We start from the raw sequence: 26,500 nt of genomic DNA, 5'->3' as shown, positions 1-26,500 counted from the left end.
TAAAAGAATCCGACCATTTTCAGCACAATCTGCCTTTCACCAGTTCTGTAAAAAACCTGAGACGAACTCTGAAGGCTTCCAAAAGAGGAACTTGTTAACCAAAACTAGTAGCAGGAGCTTCTATTCATCAAAGTGAATAGGCCTCTAAAGACTGAAAAAGAGAACATACAAAAAAAAAAAGTTTGCTATTTTTTGTTCTAAAAACTCCACACTTGGAGTTCACAGTAAATACAACTTTAAATGCATATGTTGCCAACATGTGAATGTGTCTGTGTGTGTATTCACAGGTATTATTTAAATAGAATACGTGTCCTGAGACACTTATTAATTAAGTGTCCTGGGAAATAAAGACTCACATCAGAGTTTTTTTTTTTTCTTTTCTTTTCTTTCTTTCTTGAAACAGTCAACACAAACTGATTTATTATGAGAAGCCTGTCTCTTTCAATTTTGGTTAAAGAAAAGGATTAAGAGTCCCTAAATGCTTTTTCATGACATTTACCCAGCAGAAGGCATAATAAAGTCTAAAGAAAACACCAGGTATTGAATGGATTCCCAAAACTCTCCAAACAAAAATAACTTTTTCACGCATCTCCCACTTCACCATCTGAAATGCTGAAAGGAAAGTGTGCACCAGACAAAAGACAGGTGCCCTTTCATATTAAAAGGACGGTGAGCAGTACACTCCAGAGGAATGTGCAGTTTCAAAAGGCCCGTGTTAAACAAAACACCATGTTCTCATCAGCGCCTCTCTGCTATTTTCTCAAGCAACTGAAAAGGAATACTTTTTGCAACAGGAAACATAGGCATTTTCTTAAGTTCAGAAGTGCATTTCTGAAATATGTCCCTGTTTAACTCTTATAAAGTTACAGGGCCCAGACACTGACAAATGAGCTTCATTACATTCAAGGCTGAACATATTTGCTGTGACAATCTGTTTCACTTGAGGAATGGTATTTGCATATGAGAAAGAAAAAAAAAAACAATCAAGATTCCTATCTTGTCTTCTGGTTTCTGTTACATTAGTTCATGAAAGTTCACAGAATTTCAGATCTGGAAGGAAATTGGGTACTTTCAATGAGGAAATAAAAAAAAAAATGAGACCAAGAGCGAGCTGAGATTACAAGGCCTTGTGAGTCATCCAGGGATAGACGAGGCTATATGCCTGCCCTCCTTCATGGGTTAAGGTAGCATAAACCACCACAAGCTTTAAAACAGGGAGAATGGCCAAAACTAAGCTCCATCGCTGACTTCCACGTAGTTCCTAGGCTGGAGAGTTTATTGAACCACAGGTTCCCCATCTGTAGAACAGGTATAGTAACTATTTCTACAGTTCTGTGGGAAACTCAAAAATGCACATGCTATGAGCCTGGCAAATGATAGGTGCTTGATAAGGGCTATTTTATAGTAATGAAATAAATTATTTTTGTTTTTGCAAAGAAATATAAATAACACAAAGTTGAAAATGGATGTTGTTTAATATTTTAAAAATACATTTTTAAGTAACTGATGTCACTTCTGATCCTGATTTTTAAAAAATATCTTAAGTATTCAACAACTATATGGGCCAATCCATTCTATAACATGTTTGCTCCATTTGGTTTGGTCTTGTCCATTCAATCAAATGAATAATCAATATGTCAGTTTTCACTCCCCTGAATTTTCTGGGCTGAATTAATTGACTTTTTCATTAAGTGTAAATAAGACGAAGTGGGTCCTTTCTTTCTTCTCCACACAGCTATATAATGGATATCTTTGACGGAAATATCATTTGCTAAAACATATAACACTTTCCATGCACCATAGTTTGTGCTAAGAGCTTTATGGATATTAACTCATTTAACTTTGACAATTTGCTAATGGAGCATTGGCAATAACTAACCCTATTTTGCCAGTCATCCAGTTAGTATGCGTCTTCACCCCTAGTCATGTTGTCTCTCAATATTTTAAATTACTGTTTTAATAAACTGGGATAGCCGGTCAAAACTGGACAAGCAGACTGAGAACCTAAGTCATTCCTTCCAAGTCATGCAATTTTGTGAACCCTGCACCTCATCCTTCTGACCCAGGAATTAAAAAACAATCCTATAATAAAAATATACGTTACTGAAAGTTCAAGGTCAAAGGACATTACATTAGGCTGTTCTGAGTTTATATTTCCATGCATAACAACTCTTATTTTCCTATGTGTCTGGTGCTTTTTCTTTAGTTTTTTTTTTTTTTTGCAGAAGTCTCTTCTACCCGTCACATAAATGTTCCCCAAGATTTTGACTTTTTCTGATCACCCGCATGGATTGCCCTTAGTTCCCACGGCTTTCACCCACAAGACAGAAGAGAAAGATCCTGAAGTATCTATGGACCAGAAGGGATATAGGGCATTCCCAACTGGAGGTCAAAAGCAACCTCAGCATGACCAAAATCTTACTCATCAGTACCAGCTAAATGAGACATGTCCTTCCTCCTGTTTTGCTACCAGGAAAAAAAGGTAACCACATCTACACAGGTTGAACCAAGTCATAAAACTGTCTAGTTGATAAGATTTCTTGGTCTCTTCGTCTAGAAGTAGGACAGGTATTCCCTACCTGCCCCGCCCTTATGATTACATGTGCTGGTTCTTCCTTCCAAATAGTTGTCCAACTGTCCTTCCCAGTTAACCCCCACAGTGGCTACTTTTATGTTCTTGCCATCTTTCACCAGGGCCAATGTCTGATGGTTTTACATATTATATCCTACTCTGTCCAGTTTATTATCTTCCCTATATTTCAAACAGACTTTCTGAAAGACAATGTGATCATTTCACTCCTTGGCCCCATATTTCTTTGGGCATGCCTGTTTTAAAATTCTCAAAACACCCCACCACGATGGACAGAAGGTTTTCCTATCTGCCTGCCCCATGCTGCAGTGTGGTACAGAGGATGGCTCTGAGCCCCTTCATCACTGTGTCCTCAGGGCCTAATGCAGTGCCCAGTGCTAAGAAATACTTGCTGATTTAATGAATGAAACCATTTTAATTCAAGTTCTTCCTTAAGGGGTTTAGCTCAGTGGTAAAGCAATTGCCTAGCATGTATGAGGTCCTGGTTCAAGCCCCAGCACCATAAAAACAAAACAAAAACTCCTTTCCTTTAAAAACAGAACATACAAGACTCAATATAAAAGTAATGTCTTTTGTTAGACTTGTGTTGTGTTCTAGTCATTTTATGATTTTCTTTCTAGTGTAATGGATTAACACACTTTTTGAAAAGTAAGATAGATCAGGGAGGTTTCATTTAAAACTGATGCAATGGTTGAAAGTGTAGCTCAGTGGTAGAGCCCTTGCCTAAACCCATGTGCAAGGCCCTGGGTTTGATTCCCAGCACAAAAATAAATAAAAATAGACAGAAAGACTGTTGGCATATATAGGTCTAGTCTTTAAGCAAATATTTTATTTTAAACCCTTAAAATAAGTAACCGGGTGGGGACATGGGGATATACTCAATGGCAGGTATTTGCTGAGCATGCAAGAGGCCCTGGGTTCAAACCCCAACACCACAAAAAGATACATAAATGAAATTAGTAACTGAATATGTGACTGTACCCTGTATTCTGTTGCTCAAATGAACATTAGTTACTGTGATCTTTAAAGTAACAGGTGTATTTTGTAATTCTTTTTATTCTTAGTTATGAATCTTTTAATTAAATTAATGAGCATTAGGAATCTTTTTATATATTCTTCAATGATAAATATATATTCTACCAAAATATAGCTCCTTATCATATTTAATAATTCCATCAAAGCCATCAATTTTATATTAGTAGCAATTAATCTTGCCACTCAGGATAAAATGACCAACAATTAAAACCTAGTTATTCTCAGGCAGAACACAAGGATGTACTATGGCTGGAGAGAGTGTTAGCCAACACTTTCTTTTTCACATAGTTTTGATGGAGATTATTTTATATATTAATAAAGCCAAAAGCAAAGGAAGCTCCATAAAGATCTCAGGGTGGTTTTAACCTTTCACTGTCACTGATGATCTATGTGCTAACAGAAACAGAATTCCAAAACAAAACTTATTTAGTCCCATATTCATTTAACAGATATTAGTAGGCTGTTTTAGAAGTCTTTTCCTAAGTGTATGAACAAAACTCCACTTTTTAAATCAAACAAGATTAAAACTTTTATAACAAAACTGAGTCAGATATGTATAGCCAAGTCACCTGCACTCAGATCACTACACACCTTAGGTCCAACATGTTTCTAAACAGTAACTCTCTGAGAGGTTAAAATAACTCCCTCCCCAATAATGAACTTAAGTACAATACTTGCAAAACTTTCATAGCATGTTGTTACCAACCTAGACTAAAAACAGGTATTTGGGTCAGCACTACGAGGTCTGCATATGTAGAAGATGCTCACTGGTTCCCTCCAGGCAGGACCAAAGACCTCTTCAGTGCTGCTGTGATCAAGTTCAACTTGCAGAGATAAAGCTCACTCCTGCCTTTCCCATCATGCTTTCTATGGTGGATAGTTCGGATGTGGTTGTCTGCCCCATCAGATTCAGGACACCTTGCTCTCTGCATTTTTACATCACATCCATTAGTATGCAAACAGCCACGTGCTGAGCCAGTGCTCAAGAGCCTGCCTATTTAATTTTATTTAATGATTAATCCTTCTGGTCCATGTCCTCTCACTAGCTTTCTAACAAGCAAAATTTCAGTAGACTTGGGGAGAAAGGCCAGTTCACACTAGTGAAAAACCCTGAACAACTGAACTCTTTCTGCCTGTCTTCAACGTACCTGAACGGCCTATGCTAAATAAGTGGGTATGTACTGCTAGGTGTACATGAAGAGGAATGCACCCCCGGTGAAGAGGGGAGCCTGGAGGTTATGAGAAAATTTGTCTGGGTCTGGGTGTAATGACAAGTGAACAAGTCCCAGAGAAACTGGAGCCTCAGTCCCAGTCCCACTGCTTTTTCATACTTGGCCGTGGACATGGGTTCCAATCTCCCTGCCCCCACTTCTTTCCATACAGTGAAAACATGTCAAGCACTTGCAGAGCTGGGCACAATGCTTGGACCTGGCCAGTCCTCAGGAAATTCCAGCCCCCTCTGCTCATGACCTCCATGTCTGTTAATAGCATTCCTTTCTCCTATCCACACACCCTGGACATTCTCAGAGGCATTTTCTCCCCTACCCCATGTCCAATCAGCTGCCGTGTCTTGTTCCTACTGCTTCAACATTTCCCACATACTTTCTCTTCTGCCATCAAAGCACTGCAACAGAGTCTGAAAGGATGGAAAGTCTGCCTGCCTAGGGAAGGAGCAAGGTCAGAGAGCTGAAAAGACAAGAAGACACTGAGGCAGCTTGGAAGACAAGACGGGAGTTCACCAACTGGAGAGTAGGAAGAAAGGAGGCCTCTAGGCAGGCTGGGGGAAGAACGTACGCATAAGCTCCACAGAGCGGGGCGCACCTGGAGATCCATTCACAGGCACAGCTGAGGGGTCGGGAGCTTGTAGCATTGCACGCTTGGCTTTTGTTATGACTATTCCTGTGTCTTATCCAGCACACTTACGGACAGGTTTACTGGGGATGGGGGTTATGCTTTTTGGGAAAAAAAAATTATGGTGACAGAAAATGCTCAATAGATAGCTGTTCAGTTAAATCTGTCTATGAATGGGCTCTATCAAATGAAAGACTATAATGTTTTACTAAGTAGTTAAAATATACTCCTTGCCGAGTGTGGTGGCACATGCCTATAATCTCAGCGGCTCAGGAAGCTGAGGCAGAAGGATCCCAAGTTCACAGCCAGCCTCAGCAACTTAGTGAGGCCTTATGCAATTTAGCAAGACCTTGTCTCTAAATAAAAATATAAAAAAGGGGCTAAGGATGTGACTCAGTGGCTAAGCACTCCTGAGTTCATTCCCCGATACCTAAATAAATAAATAAGATATATTCTTTAAAGGATTATTTATTATAATGGTAACAAAATGGGCTTATTAGACAATTAGCTTTAGTCCAAAACACCTATATTATAAAAATTTTAAATTTAGTTACATCCAAAGTAAAAAGATTATGTAATCATAGCTCATATAATATATACTAAATTATCCAGAACTTTTTTTTTTTTTTGCTTTAAACCTACTGTTCACAGTAATAACATACCTATAGCTACATCCTTACACAGATAATTTCAGTTCAACAAATAATTATTGCATCCTTATGATGTGTGGGTTACTATACTTGTGGGATTTTTAAAACTGATGTCTCAGGTAACAATTATGTAATGACTTGGTAGCTTTATGTTCAAAGTTAAAAGAGAAGATCTGAGATTCTCACAAGTTAGGTAGTTTCTCAAAGTTTAGCAAATGGGTAGAGGCTAAAGACAGATTGAAGCTTTTGTTTCCTAACTTGAAATGTTGGATATTTTTATTCTAGCTTCTTATTTCTCAGCAATTATTCATTACCAAGCCTTGAATATAATTTGCCCCCCCCAAAGGTCATGTTGAAATTTAACCCCATTGTAAGAGATGAGGTGGGTGCAGGTGGGATTATTTGGAGGTGATTAGGGCTCTGCTCTCAGGAATGGGTTAATCAATTTGTGCGATTCATGAATTAATGGGTTAATGTCTTATCTCTAAAGATTGTCTGCTATAAAAGCCAGTTTCGCTGGGTCTCCCACGCACTTCCTGGCTCATGCTCTGCACCAGCCATCTCAGGACTCTGCCATCAGGAAGACAGATCATCACTACATGTGGCCCTCCAAACTTGGACCAAAACCATGAGCCTAAACAAACCTCTTTTCTTTATAACTTACCCAGCCTGTGGTATTGTTATCAGCAACATAAAATGGACTGAGATAACCATCTCTCTTGTACTTGTGGACTGCTTAATCAGGACTTACAAACAACTTCCTGGGAGAGGATTTCTCCTTGAAAAATATCAATTTGCTCTTAAACGATGCATTATTGTGCATCACTGAGCCCTGTATTTTATCTAACAACAAATCCAGATGGAGAGGTCAGAAGTGCAGTTTTATGCGGAATAAGCTATTTAATGATGCAGATGCAAAATCATGAGCAGTAGCAGCCCACTTATCTGCAGGTAAGATCTAACAACCACAAGCACCTGTGTACCAAGGCCACTAGGATGCACAGCTGTCAAAAAACTCATGATTTTCTTTGTAGGAATCTCCTCAAACCACTTCATAATCTCATCCAGAAAAAAAGATGTCAAAAAATGTATGAATAGCAGTAAAAACTGATGGGGAAAAAGTGTAGGTATTTACGATCAGTGTGTGTGGAACAGGGTGTGCATCTGTGTAAGTGCATTTCAAATATACAATCAAATGCAATTAACATGTATTAAATAAGTTAATAAGGCATCTGATATTAATGACCAAGGCTTCATAATCAAGGGAAACTTATTAAATAATTTATAGTTTCCTTCATTTGTAAAGGTAGGAAAGAACAAATTTCAGAAATTGTTAAATCAGAATTGGTTAATATTTTAAGCATTCCTATGAGTAAACTTCCTTTATGTACAAAATTCTGATATGAATTAATTTTTAATAAAACCAGACACATAAGAGATGTGACTGCTTAAGTTCACTAATGTTTAAGATTTAGATGTGTGCAGTTTTCAAATGAATTAAAATTAGTATTAACAAGATTGACTATTGAATCTCATAGATTTATTAGGGGGCAGGAGATAGATTTGTAATATAAAATATTTCCAGATTCATTTGAAATGGAAATGTTGCTCTTAACTTTTTTGGAAGAAAATCTGCTTTTAAGTTAAATTTTGCCCTTTTTTGTTAGTCATTAAATTCAATATTCTGCAGAACACTGACAGTCACGTTTCATTTTAATGCCATGTCATACATACCACCAGAGAGTTCTAGTTTCTGCTTTTCAGAGCCTCTTCTAGAGCAGACCCAACATTCGGGTCTAGGGCTCCATCTAGTGGCTGAAGCATAACCGACGTGTGAGTATTATTTGCTTGTAGTGTATTTTAAAATTCCAGGGCACTTATTTTTCAGAAAATAGTGAGAATTCTATTTTCTTTTAATTATTAGAAATACCTAAATTGTCCTCTAAAATGCAAATACACATCATTTAATATGCTACACAATTCTTTTTTCTTTTTTTTTTTTGGTTATAGGTGGAAACAATATATTTTATATTTATGTGGTGCTGAGGATCGAACCCAGTTTAAAATAAGGAAAACCCATAGGGCATAGTAATGGATAGCATAGCTTTAAACACCTTTTGATTTAAATAAACTACACATTCACTTAAGCATAGCATACACTATGTTGTGTAGAAGACAGTATATGAACAATGAACCCGCTGACATTAATGTGATATGACTGATGAATTTCTAACATGCCTTAAACAATTTAGCATTCGCAGGTGTTAGTACATTAAAGGCATTTCAAACTCCTTGGTCACATCTTTATGTTATTATCTAAACTGCACATTAACAAAATATATTTGATAATTCTTATATTTAAATAGGCTCTCCTTGGCATTTCCTTTTCCCCCCTAAATTTCCTTGCTAATACCTAGAAAATGGTTCCTCTTTAACATTCATACCAATTAAATTCCTAAGACCAAAATAAACAGATAACAGACCAGGTCCTCTTAAAGCACAGTGGGATCAAGTGTTAGAGGCAAAAATTAATGCGACTGCCTCAGAGAAAGTTTCCCATTGCCATTTGCTCCTCTCCGATAGCGTGCGTGGCTTTCGAAAATCATCTGGTATAATCCCAAGCTCCACGTGAATTATTATTGGTCATACACAAATAACTTACTCAATCCGCCTGAAGTAAAGGTAAGGCTGAGAAGATGTGCATTAAAGGCATGCAATCCAACCTGAATTTCTGTAGAACCAGTGTTGACTACATTTTGAACACTAAGTTACGAAATCATGCATACAATTATAAATTAGAAGCCAGCACATGCTCACTTTGAACCAGTTACAGCAAATTAACAAAATTTCATTCTTTCTATTTAAAAATGTTACTAGACTGATAGTTCAGGAGACCACACCTGCATAGAATACAGTTGTTCCTTAGAATCTGAGGGGGACTGGTTTCCTGGAATCCCTGACCCCAAGTACATATCAAAGCTCACAGATGCTCAAGGTCCGTATACAAGATGTTGTCATATTTACATATAACGTACACACATCTTACTGTATAATTTAAATCATCTCTAGATTACATGTAAAACCTAACAAGGTGTAAATGCTACATTAATAGATGTTATATTGTATGTCTTAGGGAACAATGACAAGGAAAGAAGACTGTATATGTTCAAACAGATGGGACTTTTATTACCAAATATCTTTGATCCAATGTTAGTTGAATCTGCAGAGGTGGAAGCCTCAGATCCAAAGGGCTGACTATAACTTATCTCTCTGTTAAATAGATAAGTGGATTTGGTACATCTTGGTTTTGGTCAGGAACTTCACAAGGACATTTTGATGTAGCTGTGAGATAGAGAAATGTGGGCTGGAAATAGGGTAATTAGCTGTCAGTTAAAGGATTTAGACACACCTGGATAGGGTCTCTAGGATCATGTCTCAGGGCTTTTCCTTGAACCTGTCCTATTCAATACATCCATCCTTTAACTTGCAAAGATGGAGAAACTGAAGGACAGTGCAGAAGTACTAAAAGCAAAAAGGGAAGGAGAGGTTTCGAATTATTTCAATTTATCAGAATAAAGTGACCAACTCAGTACAATGGGTATAGAATAATTATTTCCCAGAATGGAAAAGGTGCTTGTCACCCTCACAACGAGTCTGTTCCGTATCTCTAGCTGGTGCTAATCACTTTGAAAGATATGGAACACACTGCTCCAAGAGAACCCATCATTGGAGGGTAAGCTCCAACTATAGTACAACAGTGCCTGTTTAGGTCTCAAAGAAATCATTTATAGGTACAAGGGATAAACTAGACCTAGTTGGCAGCAGTAGTTGATTTGGGTCGCTTACAGGCAGTGTCTACTGCTTAAAGACTTCACCTTACTTTTGAATATATTAAGAGAAAATCCATAAACAGGATCAGTTTCCTCAATGTGTGGTATGAAAACTTTCAGAGACACAGTGGTAAAGTCAGAGTACAGCTTGAAAAGCATGGCTGAGAGAACTGGGGGGATGGGGGGTGGGGGTGGCTTGGGGAAATGGAGATGGCAGTGGTCCACTGCAGTGTTCATGAAAGCCAGGGCCAGCAAGCTGGGTTACAGTGCGATCATCCGAGGCATCCCATCCCCACAGAAGGTTCTGAGACCCAAATAGTGCTATGTGAGATAGTTCCATGCTCTCAGAGACGGGGACTCTACCCTTAAATTTCACCCAACTTGTCCTGCAGACTAAGTTGTCACTTGAAGTAATGATGGGAGGTGGAAAAATAAGTAGTGAGAAAAAATGCTTAAGCGAGAGCTACACTTGTGCAAAAGAGATCCAAGCAGCTGGAACACCAGGTTGCTGTGAGGATCAAATAAGAGAAAATACATGTCAGTGTTCAGAAAACCGCCTGGCAGCGACGGGCTCTGTCTGAGAGATGACAGGCAAGGGATTCCCCTAATTAGGAAACACGCTGGACTGTGACATACGAAGTCCATCGTGACTCTCCACATCTATGACTTCATCCCATTAATAAGCCAAGCTAGTTAACTCAAGTTCAGCATTCAAGGTTGATGTTGCTTTGAAGTATGGTGCATATATGATGTGTCCTCTACTCTTAACAGTATATTTTAAAACCCGTAAGATGTACTCCTATAATGCCACAGAGTTAAATCATTTAATAGTACAGATTAGAAATCTTCCTCTTTCACCATTCATCACTTTGGATAAAGTGGAACAGAGGTGTCTGTGTGAAGATGAAGTTCATATATATTCCAGAAAGCACACGGAGAATAACTCAAAGTATATGATGATTCACTGAGAACAGAACATAAAAAAACAAAACAAAACAAATCACAGAAATGACCCCATAAAAAGTGAGTAGTGTGGCCTGATCACCCTTTCTGCTCCGATGTGTGTTCACCATTTACTGATGGGAGAGAATCAGCTTATTTGACTTCAAAGTCTTTAAATTCATTCTTTGCCTTCATGATAAAGAAATTGATTTAAAAACAGTACCGAAGAAACACATGAACGACTCTCCTGGGGAAACCCAGAATCAACAGGAGAGGGAAGAATCTAGAAGGAAGTAGAAGCCGAAAAGGCTCGGGAAGCAAAGAGGAAATGTGGGAAGAGGCAATTTGAGCAATGTGCTCTGTTAGCTGTCATTGAGAAATGTCAAAAGTATGTAAAGTGTTAGTTGAACAAAAGGAAACTCCAGATTCTTTGATGCTCTCTGGACTTCGGGCAGCCTCCTGTGCCATAACTTCACTGCAGACAATGGTGCCCAGCTCAAGGTTTGGAGTGATGACCCTTCAGTGCAGCTCTGGAAGGACAGAGCTAAGTCAAGGCCAATAAGGCCCATTTACAGTATTTTGCTACCTGTGCTGGGGAATGATTGACATCACATGGTTACTTTACTGTTTGAGATGAGAACTATTTACACAGCCACACCGGAATCTGTCGCACTTCAAGTTTCCAGTTAGAGGCAGATGCTGAGGTCTGATTGCTGATGAGGACAGGAACTGGACTGGGCCTGCTTGTTTATTAAAAAAGTGTATGCATGCATTTCCCTGTTCCTTCTGCTCCTTTAAGCATCACACACTCCAGTCACCACTTTTCCTTGGGCGGATGGTGTGTCTGCAGGCCTTCCTCTAGTCTCTTGCCAGTGCCCCCACCCACCCACTGGGGAATCCTGGGGGACCCACAAGCCCAGGAAGCCAGAGGATGCTGGCTGAGGGGTACCCAAGGCAGAACATGGGTTGGTAGGGGTCTAAGTGAAGACTCATCAGCTCATTTCCTTGTCAGGTGGGTGGGTGAGCAAGAGGAGGATGGGCAAAGTCTGTCAATCACTTGTGATCTCAATTTATTCTCTATAATCTGTGAATACTAAAAATCTTCTCCTGAAATAAAAAGATACCAGTGAGAATCAAATAGAATAATGTGGACATGTTTTTAAAACTCCCCATAGACCTATGTCTATTACATTCTCATTTTTCATTTTGTTTGCTATTTGAAGGAAAAGGATTTAAAAAAAAAAAAGTAGGAAAACACGATCAAAGGGTGGAGGTGGGTAAGAGGCCAGCTTGAAAAGACAATAATTTTGCTCAGCTTGTTGTTTGATGTGCCACAGGGACATTGTTAAACCTGATAAACTACATGCTGATTAAGTGGTGGTGTTGCTTATAAGAAAGATGGCTAGATTACTATGTTCACACCATTTTAAAAGCCCTTGAGAAATGGAAGAAATCTCTCATTGGTTTCTAAAATGTACTGAGCCTGACACTTTTTTTTTTTTTTTTTTAATTATTGCATTCTGGCCAGAAGAAATGAAGTAAATTCAAGGTGTTACATATAAGGGGCAAGTACAAAATGCCATGGCAGCACACTGTGCCCTGTCGTGGAGCAATTGGTCCTCACAAGGGAAGCCCTGGGCGCTGTACCTGTATGTGTCCTCCGGTGAGCCTTCAGGTGAGAACTTTTTGTGTACACTTTGTTGCATCCCTCAAAATCACATCTGTGGATACGTCGTTTCCTGGAGTCTGGGGATTCGGACCGTCTCTGGCGTCTTGTGCTCTCAATACTAAATGGTGAAATTGAACTGGAAAAAGAAAAAGGGGTGTTACATGGTGAGAAGCACTGCACTCCGTCTTGGGTCTGGTGGCCTGAGAACTGGTCTCAGACTCCACAGCCTCACAGGCTCCCTGCCACCACCGTCTTGGATGTGTCTTGTGTCTTGTTTTCTAATCCCCAAAGGCAAGCACTGGAGCTGATTTCTGGCAGAACACTCCCAGGAAGAGAAAGACACACTTAAAACAATACCAACAACAAACTAAAACCTAGTGAAGCATTGGGAGGAGAGTAATCTCCTCTTATCAGAAGGAACCATCTGGTGGTGGTAGATTAACACTCACAGCTCTGAACTTCTGAATACCCTTTCTAAGGAATATTTTAGGAAGCCCTGCTATAGACAATTGACAAGATGAATGCATTTAATAAGTAACAGCAGGTCTGAGCTGCATGTGACCACATATAATACCATGTAAAATCACAATGCACCTTTCAAAACAAGTGAGGTCAGGCTGAAAGAAATGACATCAGTACATCAATAACGTGACTCATGACAAGCTATTTCTGAGCAGTAAAGTGCACTGCCATTTAACTTTTCTAGTTGGTGCTTTTGCATGGTGAGGAATAAAGTGCACTGTATGTATTTAAAGATTAGCTGTACTACTATTACGAACAAAAAGTTTTAACTATGAAGTTTGGCCCTGACTTGCGTGTTGTTTAATCTTAATGCCCCACTAGAAAAACAGGATTAGTTTGTAATGTCAGATAATTGATTAACATGTACCTTTTTAAAACCTTAATCTCTTTTGATGGAGAGAGAAATAAAGAATATGACTCATCTTTTTCAGTTACCCGTGAAGTGCCTTTAAATTACAGTGAAATATGATAAAAAAGCAATCACCCATAATTCTACCATAACAATTTACCACGATTAATATTCTGACATATTTTCTTTCAGCTTTCCCATGTTTTGATGCTTTGAAAAATTAGTATTAAAAAAATCACAAATGAAGAGTTCTCTCCCTTGTCTTTCACCATCCCTGATTCTTTCTTCTTCTCCCAGGGAAAAGCTCTATCATCAGTTTTCTTTACATCTTTCCAATTCTTTTAAATGATGTTACCTATCTACATCTGCATTCATAGAAATTCATAATATTGCTGTGGTTTTGTAAGAGTCACATAAATGTCATGCTGTTCACATCATTCTGCTACTTTTCTCTGTTCTTGCCCTGTTTTTCAATCAATATTAAACATCTGAGATTTATACAGGTAGGTACAAAGGCTGTAGTTCATTTATCAGAAGTGCTATCGACTACAACTTATTGAATCTCCTTTTCAAAAAATATTTTAACTTAAAGTTCTGAAATTAGAATGTTCCTTGGAACTGATAGCTTGTTAAGGTTTAACGGGTATAATTTTTCTTTATTAATGGTACATAAAGTAATTGTTTTTTTCAATAGATGATATTTCAACTTAGGTCAAAAGTTGCAAAACTTTTTCTTTTATAAAGAGCTAAATAGTAAATAAATACTTTATTTCAACTTTAAGAACCAAAAGGTCTTACACTGTAACTAATCATCTTTGAAACTGTATAATGAAAGCAGCTATAGACACTGTAAACAAAGAAACACGGTTCCAATAAAACTTTATGTACAAAAACAATGGGTTGTATTTGGGTCCTAATTTGCTAACTACTGACTTTGTGACATAAGGTAGCAGTCCAATTAAAAACTCATCCCAGAGTTAAAATATCCAATTTTCTGACTGATGGCCACGTAGACTGTTTCTAACATTATCCTGTTACACTGCTCTGGTACCTTTTTTTTTTTTTTTTTAAATGTCTCCTATACATGTGCCTTTTATATTTTCTATGTAGATTTTCCCTTCTGCAAATAAAAACTGAGGCCACCAAAGTTTTGTATTTGGAACTTCAAATACAAATGATGTTCTTCTACCTGGGCCTCAAACAGTTCTGGAGAGACATTTGTCTCTACTTTACCTTTCAGAACTACTTACTTGATCTCTTTGTGGAAAAATGATAAGGTAAGTGGGAATGAGGAAAAAGGGAACCAAAGGTGAAGTCAAAGACCTTGAAAAACCCAAGAAGATGAGTGGGCAATCCCAACCAGGAAGACTGCTATTGTCCTGAGGTCCACAGTAGAATTCCACAGTTAACAGGGACCACAGGGGTTTGGCTGAGCCAAGTCCAGTGTCATGACAGTCAAGATACTGCTACCAAGTAATTTTGTATCTCTAGAGCCAATGAACGTGGGCATTCAAGAAATGCTTGCTACATAGAATGAATAATTAATACTTATCTGCTTAATGAATCAATACTACTATCCTTTGACGAAAAATAAGTCTGATTAGATAGTGGGCACTATGGGTTGTTTCTACTCTGTGCTTCCTATGTTTTCTGAGCACTGTGATCTCTCTTTAGAAGGCACCTGAGTGTCTTCTGCAACATGTCTTCTGCGCTTCAAAAACTGAACTTGTTCTACAGAGTGGAAGTGTGCAAGTAACTATTGCATATGCCAGTGTAAGATCCTTCCACTAATCTTCAGTGCCAATCTTGGTATGATCAAAATGGTTGAGGTAAAATAGTTGTCCCTGTGTTCCCAAACTTTGTGCCAAAAATATCTATACAGTTCAGAAGAACATTAACTAGAGGTCCACTCCCCCAAAGACTAGCCCATTTAGAGCAGCAAAGGAGTGCTGGGGGTGGCCTCATGGGCTCCACACTGCAATAATTAGATCTAGAGAGAACAAATGAGTGAATCAGGACTTCAGCTGCACAACAGTCCCGCTTGGAATGGCACGTTAAATTAGAATTAAACCCAGAGAGGCTCGAAAAGTCACATCCAGAAACAGCTTTATTTAAATAGAAGGCGACGCATGGCTGCGATGGAGGAAATGAGGGTTAACTGTAATCAGCAGGTAATAAGAGACCATTTGTCACGGGTGACCTTAATGTGCTGAGATGCCCTTCACTGAAATTGGAGATCTTATAGGAGTTAAAATAATAATAATAATAAAAAGGATAGGGCATCCTTTTAAGGCAAGGAAGAGGACACACACACATTGAAGATTTAAAAATAAGAGAAGAAAACACAGGAATTGAAGTTGCTTTATCAAAGTCAAACATGATCTCTGCAGAACTCCAGGTAGCACAGCCAAGGACAATGGTGATGGTGGGCATTTGCAGAATGTTAGTATGTTAACAAGTTCTGTTCTAGGAACTTTCAACTTCAAAGCCACCCTCTAGGCTGAGAGCATCAGCAGTGTGATCTTACAGATGAAGACACAGAGGCAAAGGGAAGGGAAGGGAAAGTTGGTGGCTATGGCAAGATTTGGACCAAGTGGTTGATGCCCGAGCTCAATTTTAACATTATACTGATTCAGATATAGACCTGATAAACCAGCATAGGACAGAATATGGGAAACCAAGAAAATAATTGGTATCACTTAAATTTCTCCTCTAACCCAATTAAATAAGACAACAGCACATACAAAGCATTCTTTAAAGTAGCCTGCTCAGGGCTGGAGTCGTGGCTCAGTGGTAGAGTGCTTGCCTGGCATGTGTGAGGCACTAGGCTTGATCCACAGCACCACATAAAAATAAGTAAGTAAAATAAAGGTATTGTGTCCATTTACAACTAAAAAAAAAAAAAGGTAGCCTGCTTTTTAATAAGAAAGACATTTTTAATTTGAGAAAATTAGGGTAAACTGTTTTATAAACACTATTAGGCGCTCAGGATATTTACTATTATTCTACCTATGAAAAATACTTTCTTACAGTTATTGTAAAGCATATATTTACTCTCAGGAAAGTGTTTTTCTAAAGGTTGAGGCTGGCACCGGCATAGCATGGAATTAGTTCCTTCCCGCCATTGCAGTTCACCCACAATTCTACCAAAAAGAATGCTGCACAACAAAAGTGTCTTAAAGAAAGTGGGAATATTGTTTTTAAAAATGTATATTTTCTCCTGTTTTCAAAGTTGATTTAAAAACTCTTTATCACCTGTAGAAATTCTGAATTAGCTTCTGCCATAGAATACATGTAAGTAAAACAACTGCCTTATAAGTAAATCAAATACTACCTTGGGAATGAACTATCAGGGCCATAGTTAAACAAGACAGGATAAAACTTACAGTTATCCAGGAATTACATCAATCTCAGAAAAAGGATTCTATTTGCATGGACAAGCAAAGTATCTGCATTAGCTTGCAGGATTTCCCTTAACCAGCAGGTGGCTCTTAGATGCCAGAGTCTTCATAAGCATCCTTTATAGAACAGAATCTGCCCCATCAATCCATGTCCATGTATTTTTCTCTGATATTAATTAGGGAAAGGTGCTATTTAGATATGCCCACTGCCAATTTCCTGGCAGTTGCATCCCAAAGCTGGAAATATTCACCCACATAATATTCTTTCATTCCTGTCTGTAGTTCCCTATAGAAAACTTCTATTGAACAGACTACAATTCTGAGATTTGTAGTTATCACTCTTTCTAGAAGCTTTAGTTAAGACATTATACCACTTCTTGTTTCTATTTGTACTCAATAAAAATATTTTCATGAAATGTATGAATCAAGAGCAATACATTTTCTAATATATGTTTAAAAGCTCAAAATCAGCCTATATTCAAACTATAGTTTGGTACTTTTTACATATGAACAGAGTATGCCCAAAATGTATTTCTAATTATTGTTTTATTGTAATAAACAAAATCTCCTACTGGTTAAACTATAATGGGTTTACAAATGAGGCTGTTTTGGAGGGAAGAAGGCTGGGGATGAATTCATTATTTTATATATTAAAAAAAGCTGCCATTAAGTATCATTAAATATTTTTCCACATCACCTTCTAAATCATGACAAAAACTCAAAATTATTATAGGCATATATTCTTGTTCTTCTTTTTTTTGATGCATCATAACTTAGCAAGTAAGATCACAAGCTGTATTAAAGAGGTTTAAAGACAATCACAGTAGAAAAAAATTAATCATTAATAACACTAACTATAATTGATTTTATTACCAATTACTCCACCAAATGAATTCATAACGTAGGATGAAACACGAGCTATGAAATGAGGGTAAATTTCTTAGGTATGTTGGTCATACCCACCAATGAAAGACACATAATTTGCTTAAATATTTAAAGGAAGTTTCCCACAGAATCTGTTCAGAAAGCACTGGTTAAATTAGGTTTTATGCCAGGAGTTGTAGCTTGGTAGATCATGAGAACTTAATACCAAAACCAAAACAAAACAAAAACCACCTTTCTAGGTCAGAACAGGATTACAGGTGATTATTTTCATCTGAATGCCTTTCAGATAGGCCTTGTGTGCCCCACGTGGCATGAGCCCCACCACCCTCTACTGCCTTGAATATATCTATTCTTACCCGTGTGGCTCTTCAGCACACCTAATTTTGAGATTCTTGAAAATCATGCCAAATTAGAAAGATAAATTTTCCTTGTTTTACCAAAGATAGACTTTAACCTATTCAAACGTAAAGCTAGGATCTTAGACATACTTATTACCAACAGATGCTTGAAAGGGTGAAAGGAAAGGAGGGTAAAAAAGAAACCAGGGAGCACTGTCCATCCACTGAGGAACTGAGCATTGGACATCCACCGGAGCCGCCATATAACTCTGCTTCATGGCGGAAGTGGACAGGAAGGGGTTCATTTTTCCCTATCAGAAGGATCTTCCTATCAGGTAGATTCACTAATAAGGTCGTCTTATGGATGTACCCCAGGCACAGACTGTGTATAATGAGACTCCGTATTTTAAATATTAAAACACATATAGATGTTCCAAATACACAGTTCCAATGAGATACTGTAATGCAACCATAAAGTAAACTTTTGACATGACCATCAAAACAAGCTTCCATCTATTTTATGCAGCTCATTAACCAGATCTATGTTCCACTAGAGATTTGTTTTATTGAAGAGCACTGAAATTATATCCGCTAACTATCTGGTACTTAAGCTTACATAAATTATTGAAAGTTTTTATTGCTCATGTGGGGACATATAAATAACAAGACCAAGAAGAACTCACTGGTAGGACACCACATGAGATTTTTTTTTGTGATCAGAATAACTGTCTGGGGCCACCAGTAGGTATTTCTCCCACCATAAAGTGGCCATGTATTTGAATTTTAGAGAAAAACAAAAACATTCCCAATTGAGAAAAGAAGAATACTTTACTTGCTTTTTTATTTCTCTTCTGGAAAACATCACTTAATCTTTAAATATGCCACCAAATTAATGTTGGAATAGTAAGGAGATGTATTGGCATAACCCAACTTCATATTTGAAAAAGAGAAGGAAACTGAGGCTCAGAAAACTATATTAAGGGCTGGAGTTGTGGCTCAGTGGTACAGTGCTTATCTTGCATGTGTGAGGAATTGGTTTCGATCCTCAACACCACATTAAGATAAATAAATAAAATAAAGATATTGTGTCCATCTACAACTAAAACAAATATTAAAAATATATTAATTACGGTTCAAGGCTACACAGCTAATAGTAGCAGAGTTGGGAAGTCAGGCTCCAGGCTTCTTGATCCCTAGAACTAAGACTATCCCTCTTTCCAATGAGGCTGTAGAAGGATTTGTGTGGTGATTCTCACTTAGCATGAAGGAAAACTTGCCTGGCAACACTATTTTCATCAGATAGAACCACAAGCCTTGCTCCACTTTGGTTTTTGCTTTGGTTGCTAGGAAACTCAGACACAATCCACTAAGACTCAGTGTGTTTGTTTTCAACTCTTTCAAACTGGAACCCAAACACTACATGATTTTAATGTTATTCACCTATTTTTAAATGTATGTATCCTGAAATCCTTCCTCAGCTATGTGAACTATTAATGAGAAACAAAAATAAAACATAGGACATGTTGTTCTTTAAACCACAGGGAAAAAAAAACCCATAAAAAGTAGAGATAACCATGTGAAACTTGAATCTGAGTTTTAATTTGTAGACTTTTAATTAAAGTTCTGAGACTGATAAGCTCATATTATTATCTTCAAGGAGAAAAGAAAACAAGAATCCTGAGGACATTTAGTCTGGACATATAAACCCAGCTCATAGCTTATTATAATATATTAGCTATGGTACCTAATATAGTTAATCTCTTTGAATTTTAGATACCCATATTTCAACTGTGTATTAAACCTATTCTGTCCTATTAACCAGATGCAGAATACCTATAAAAACTTAAATAGAGCATATCAAACATGAATATATAATATACAACTGTATGACAATATGTTAATATAATAATATATATAAGCTCTATAGATTATGGTTTCTAACCTATATTAATGCATGTGTATCAATTTCCTTAAAATATTCATAGAACTGAAAACTTTGGACTTGATGGCTTGACAGTGACTACTGAATGGAGCTCTCATGAAGATTAACTCAGAGTCATGTAAAGCTGACCCAATGTCCAATATATTCTCTGCTCTTAACACCGTGTTCCTTCTTCCTTTTTTGGTTAACAGTAACTTTATGGAGTTATAACTCATGTGCCATAAAAGTCACTGTTATAAAGTGTGCAATTCAGTAGGGTTCAGCACATTCGCACTACTGTGCAACCATCAGCCTTATCTAGTTTTAAAGCAGTTTCATCACCTCAAAGGAAAACCCTATGCTCTTTAGCAGTAACCCAGGCTCTCCCCTAGTCCTTGGCAGCTACCGATCTGCTTTCCATTTCTATGTATTTGTCTGCCCTGGACATTTAATACAAATACAATAATATGCAGTCAGACATGGTGGCCTGCACCTGTAATCCCAACCATGTGAGAAGCTGAGGCAGGAGGAGTCAAGTTCAAGGATAGCTTGGAAAACTTAGTAAGATCATGTCTCAAAATTTAAAAAAAAAAAAAAAGAGCTGGAGATTTGGCTCAGTGGTTGAGCACCCCATGGGTTCATTCCCCAGTACCCCAAACAAGAAATCAACCAAACCACCAAACAAACAAAAAAAACTAAAAACCCAACCCAATAACAATGTTATATATACAGGACCCAAGTCCCTCATCAGATACGTGATTTGCACATATTTTCTGTGTGCAAATCACTTTATTGATCATATCCTTAAAGCAAAGGTGTTTTAAATTTTGATTATGTCCAATTTATTATTTCTTTCTGTGGCATCTGTATTTCATATTGTATCCAAGCCGGCTTTAACTAATCTAATTTCAAAGATTTACTCCTATGTTTTCTGTTAAGAGTTTTATGAATTTAACCTTCACACTTAGCTCTATATCTCTCTTGAATTGATGTTTGCATATAAGAAAGGAAGGAATCCAATTTTATTCTTTTAGAGGTTCAATTCACGAACATAGGATGTCCTTCCATTGAAATTTTTTAAAAAAATTCACAATGTTTTGTGGTTTTAATTGTTCAAGTCTTAAGCTTCTGTTGTTAAATATACTCCTAGATATTTTTTTCATGCTATTATAAATAGAATTGTGTTCTTAATTTCATTTTCAGATTGTCCACTGGTAGTTTATAGAAATACAAATGATTTCTGTATACTGCTCTTATATTCTACTAACTGGCTTAAATTGTTTATTAGTTCTAATAGTTTTATGGGGAACTCTTGAGGACTTTTTACATAAAAGATCATGTTAACTGCTAATAGGAATAGTTTTACTTCTTTGTTTCCAATCTGCATTTATTTAGTAATTGCCCTGGACATCCTTGTCTTGTTCTTGATATAAAAGCAAAGTAATCCATTTTTCATCATTATGAAAAGTATTCCATTTATCATTCATTAGATAAGAGTCTTTTATCAGGTTGAGGGCATTTCCTTCTATTTCTAGTGTGACAAGCGTTTTCATCATGAAAGAAGTTAGCTTTTATAAAACGCCTTTTTTACATCTATTGAAATAATCATGTGGTTTTTATCATTTATTCTATTAATGTAGTTATTATACCAATTGATTTTCATATTAAACTATCCTCATTCCTGGTTAAAAATCCCTCGTCATGCTCTGTAATCACTTCTATGTTGCTGGATTCAGTTTGCTTGTATTTGGTTGAGGGCTTTTCAGTTTATGTTCAGAAGAGATACCAGTGTGTAGTTTTCTTGTGATGTCTTTCTCTGGCTTGGGTAGCGGGGGTGGGGGTGGGGGGCGGGGGGGGGTGGTAAGGTTGACCTCACAGAATAAGCTGGGAAGGGTTCTGGTCTCCTTTTTGACCTTGAACTCCATGGTACCCTGTTTACACCAAGAACTATTACTGTGTTGGTGGTAACCATTTGCTGATATTTACCCTTTCTTCTCAACCTCAGTTTTGCTTTTAGGCTGCGTCCACAAAGTTGCTATTTCTGACATTCCTAGGCTCTTGGCCCTAATCTCATCTAGAACTTCTCATTTCACTACAGTCTTGGGGCCATGCTGTCCACCAATGCACAGACCTGACCCATCCACTATTCACCTAAAATGGATCATGTTTAAGTGTTTGGCAATGTCCACATTATTTACTTTCCTAATATCATTTTTCTCTATAATTGGCAAAACACAGCCCACAGTTCTTGGGATCAGAGTACTGCTAGATATTATAGGTGAATTGTCATTTGTGTACTGTACTGTTTATGGTATACTCAGTATACACTGTAAAATTCTTAGGTGGTATAATAATGGCTTATATAAACATAAACTTAGAATATTGTCACAAAAACATAAAGATGGGCAGGGTAGGTAGTTATTACTGGCAGTCTTATAGCCAAGAAATAGATGAGAAAAGATAAGCTTGGGATGGTTAGTGCCTGGGAAATCAGTCTCAACAGCTCTAGTTTATACCTTCCTTCCTATATCAACTTATTCCTATGGAAAGATGGAAAATCTTTTATATATTAAGATGACAATAGTAAATCTGCACTGTATTTATTGATGATTAAATGTTATAAGTCCTACTGATAATTTTTTACTTGGCTTTTCCCTGGTAAGAAAAATCAGTGAAATAAATTAGTAGTCACGTGTGGAGGAGTTTCCATCTCAGCACTACTGACTCAATAAAATAAAAGCATGATTTCCTGTGAGTTCATAGGAAAGCGAGGTGGCCATGTAAAGGTGAAGAATTCAGGTGAAGGATTCAGTTGTCTATGTACTTCCAATAAGTGAAAAAGGACTCAAACTGTTACCAGTTCTGCGACATGTGGACTGAAGTTATACTGTACAAAGATTTCTGGGGGCTTCCTGTTCTCAAGGCAATTTGGATGCTAAAATCAGCACCTTCTTCAATTTGCACATCAAAAACAACCACAAGACCCCCTCTGAGTGTTCAGTAGTTCTTTTTGCCACAGGGGTGAAAGATGATCAGACCACCCCAGAGCAGAGTTTGTATCCCCTCCGTTTGTAAAATGCTTCTGTTATCTCCCTGCAGCTCACTGGCCCCCCTCCAGCCTCAGACTCTCTGCATCTTGCTGGAATCTGCTCTCTTTCATCTCTTCTCTAGTTTCTTCCCCATCCCCACATCAACATTATGCAAGAAAAAAAAAAAAAACAATCAACTCCTTTCCTTGGCACAAGCAGAGAGCAGCTTTCCCCCTGCCCAATGCCTGGGGGAAAGGTTCTATCCAAGGTGTGTGGATGGGCCCCGCTCCCAGTCTACCTCCAAGTGTTTCCAAAGGCACATTTTCCACACCAAGAGTTTTATTCTGGAGGAATTGGGTGCCAGCTGTTAAGATAATAAAAAATTCCGAACTTATTATGTATGCAAATCATAATTACATAAGTCATAAAAAATGATATGTGATAAAGAGAAGTATAATAAAGTGCTATGGGAGTCAGGGGAGGGAGTATCTAATTCTGTTGGGAAGATCAGGGCAAGCTTAATGGAGGACACCAACAAGTGAGTCTTGAGGAGTGTTGGTAAGTGGACGTGTCGGTGGTAAAGTAAAAGCAAAAGAGAAAACTAAGGTTATAGAGGATAGGAAGGAATGGAGGAAGGGAGGGAGGGAGGAATGGAGAAAGAGAAAAAGAAAAAGAGAAAGGAAGGAAGGAAGGCAGGCCACAATTACTCTTCTTAGTACCAAACTGCCCAATCACAGGGTTCCTAATAGGTGGGTGGGAAGGAAAAAACAGGATAGACAAGATGACTAGGGTCCAGTAGAATCAAATTAGCATGCCCCTTAATGAGCACTTAATTTTGTAGCCCATGGAAAAGTCATAATTTTGTTTTACTTTTGTCTCTACTTCTCCCTTTCTCCCTCCCTCCTTTCTCTCTTCCTTCTTTCCTTTCTTTAGGTCTAAGTGGGGAAATTCTGGCTGGTAAAAATAGGATTTATTAGTGAGGAAGTGATTAAAGGCAAGGCCTTTATCAATCAGAGCTATTTACTGCCATTTATTGCCATCATCTAAGTAAGTGGATTCTACCTGAACCAAAGTAGTGTCATTAAATCTGAATCAGAGGGGACTAATTCCCAGACATTTCATAAGCAGCGCTGTCAGTTCTCAGTGATTGATTGGATAATGGGGGGATAAGCACAAGAGAGGAATGAAAGGTGACCCCAGCAGGTTGGCCTGGGTGACCAGGATAACAGTAAAGTCAAGAAACAACCTGGAGTCCATAAGAAAACCAGCTTGGTAGGGGAACCCACCGATTGAGATCAATCCATATGGAAACAATCGATGACACTTTCTTTTCATCTGCTAGACAAGTAATAACTTAAAATAAGGGTGGTAGAAACTAGGTAATAAAGAAGTATTGTCAGGGACAACTTGAATGCATTTTACAAAAGAAAGCTCATAAAATAAATTAAATTTAATGGTAATGGGTTTCCATTAAATGCTGTCCATTGTGTCACTGTAAAGGCCAGGTACGTTGTAAAGAAAATTAGGCTAAAAATGCATAGTTTTTGTTTATTTAGTCAATTAGCATTCATTAAATTCTTTTAGAGATATTACTAAGTTTATAGTTGGTAGTTTACATACTTGATGACCTCTGTGATGGCTTTTCTGATTGGTTTTAATTATAGAAGTTTGTTTTTCAGGATCTCAAAAGTCAGGGGGGTAGAGGACAAGGGATGCAAGAAAGAAGCTCCTATGCATTTGCTATGGCCTTAGGCAGCTTTCTGAGTGCTTTATGTATTAGAAAAATTGGAAAGAATGGACAATACGAGTTCAGAACTACCAGACTAAAAGAATCTTGCTGGTGCATTTTTAGTTGTATCTTAGAAAATTTTATCAGTTTCCTATGCTTTGGTTTCCTTTTCTGTGGCCTTGCAGGGTCACACAAAGGATTAGGATTAGCAAAATAGAAGAGCTTGTTTGAATACATGGATATTTGGGAAATGACTAAAGTTACTATTGTTTCACTTTATGCTAACCTCGATTATTAACTTTGTTTTACCAAATGAGGGAAGTGGTTCAGTCAAGTTCAATAACTCAATCAAGAACACAGATGTGGTACAGCTAGAGAAACGAAAATTGTGCTCCATTTGTGTACAATGAAACAAAATGCATTCTGCCCTCATGTATAACTAATTAGAACACACTTAAAAAATTTCTAAAAATATAAAAAACAAACAAATAAATAAATACAAAGAACACAGATGTGAAGAGGTGGGTGCTGCCTCTGTAGTACTAGTTTTCCAAAATACCTAGAACCACAGCTGGCAGCGGAGGTGCTCAATGGGTACTGCTAAATTTTAAAGAAAAGCATCTCATATCTCCTGTCCTCTGGATATTGGAGGGTCTCTAAGCTTAGTCCTCTGGCCACTTCTCTTTGTGTTTCATTTCTTTCACTGGGTGATCTTGTTCATTCCCACGTTTGGTGCCCTGTGTTTCACATACCATGTTCTTTAAGCCATTCAAGACCCCTCTCCCCTCAACTCCAGACTCACAGATCTTTTGGAGCTTCAGAGTTGTATGTCAGACAACTCTAATTTAAAATGTCCAAAGCTGTACTCATGCTATTTTTTCTCAAACCAACTCCTTTCCTAGTTTTACCTATCTCAGGAAAGGACCAACAATACTCTTCTGGAAGTTCAGAACAATGAGAGTCCTTTGTGATTACTAATCTCTTCTAACACTTGCATTCTGTCAGAAATGTCTATTTGTTCCACTTTGAAAATGCAACCCAGATTTAAATACTTTTCTGTCTTCACAGCCATATCCATCTCTTATCTGGCTTCATACAATGGCAACTGAAATCTCTATTTCCACACTCTTCCCCCCAGAGGCTTTTTTTTTTTTTTTTTTTTTTTTCCAAGAGATTTGAGAGAGAGAGAGATTTTAATATTTTATTTTTAGTTTTTTCAAATTTTGAGACATGGGTCTCCCGTAAGTTGCTTAGGGCCTTGCTAAGTTTCTGAGGCTGGTCTCAAACTTGTGATCCTCCAGCCTTAGCCTCCCACATAGGTGGGATTATAGGTGTATGCCACCATGCCAGCTTAAATAAAGCTTTCTTGACAAATGTACTATCTTTACTATCTTTTTACACACCTTTTTTTTTTTTGGGACAGTTCTTTTTCCCTTGTAGATTTGTCAATTCATTGTGGGTAGATTTTAAATCTTTTTACTACTAACTTCATATATTAGGCATTCAGTAGATTTTCTGATAGGTGGCGTACTAAGCCATTGCTGTCTTTCTTGAGAAGGCTTTTCTTAGAAGTGAGGAGTCTTTGCTTCACTTTGTTCCAGGAAATGGTATGTGGACCAAAGTACTGTTGTTACGTATCTCTTTCATGTCTGTCTCCCTGACCTCAAGGACAGTCTAGCCTTAATCATCTCCCTGTACTTTTCTAAGCAGAGTGGCTGACATAGCAGTACAGTCATTTGTTCAACAGCAAACCAAGTGT

General features: G+C 37.7%; 1 protein-coding gene and 1 long non-coding RNA gene across 17 annotated transcripts in view; both read right to left on the bottom strand.

Moving 5' to 3' along the window:
* Klf12 (Kruppel like factor 12) overlaps window positions 1-26,500 on the bottom strand; it is a 430,087-nt gene that overhangs the window by 16,397 nt on the left and 387,190 nt on the right. For all 16 annotated transcript variants that reach the window (XM_015498734.2, XM_048801306.1, XM_048801307.1 and 13 more), the window contains one exon: window positions 12,546-12,703. In XM_015498734.2, the coding sequence (XP_015354220.1) occupies window positions 12,546-12,703 (158 nt within the window). The remainder of the gene's footprint in view (window positions 1-12,545; window positions 12,704-26,500) is intronic.
* On the bottom strand, window positions 4,622-11,720 carry LOC125616314. The gene is made up of 3 exons (XR_007346937.1): window positions 11,706-11,720; window positions 9,162-9,171; window positions 4,622-6,760 (listed from the first exon to the last, which is right to left on the bottom strand). It is a non-coding gene; the product is annotated as an uncharacterized LOC125616314 (long non-coding RNA).

Source organism: Marmota marmota, unplaced genomic scaffold (assembly GCF_001458135.2).
Source record: "Marmota marmota marmota unplaced genomic scaffold, marMar, whole genome shotgun sequence".
NCBI lineage: Eukaryota > Metazoa > Chordata > Mammalia > Rodentia > Sciuridae > Marmota > Marmota marmota.
This window is presented reverse-complemented; position numbering and strand designations above follow the sequence as displayed.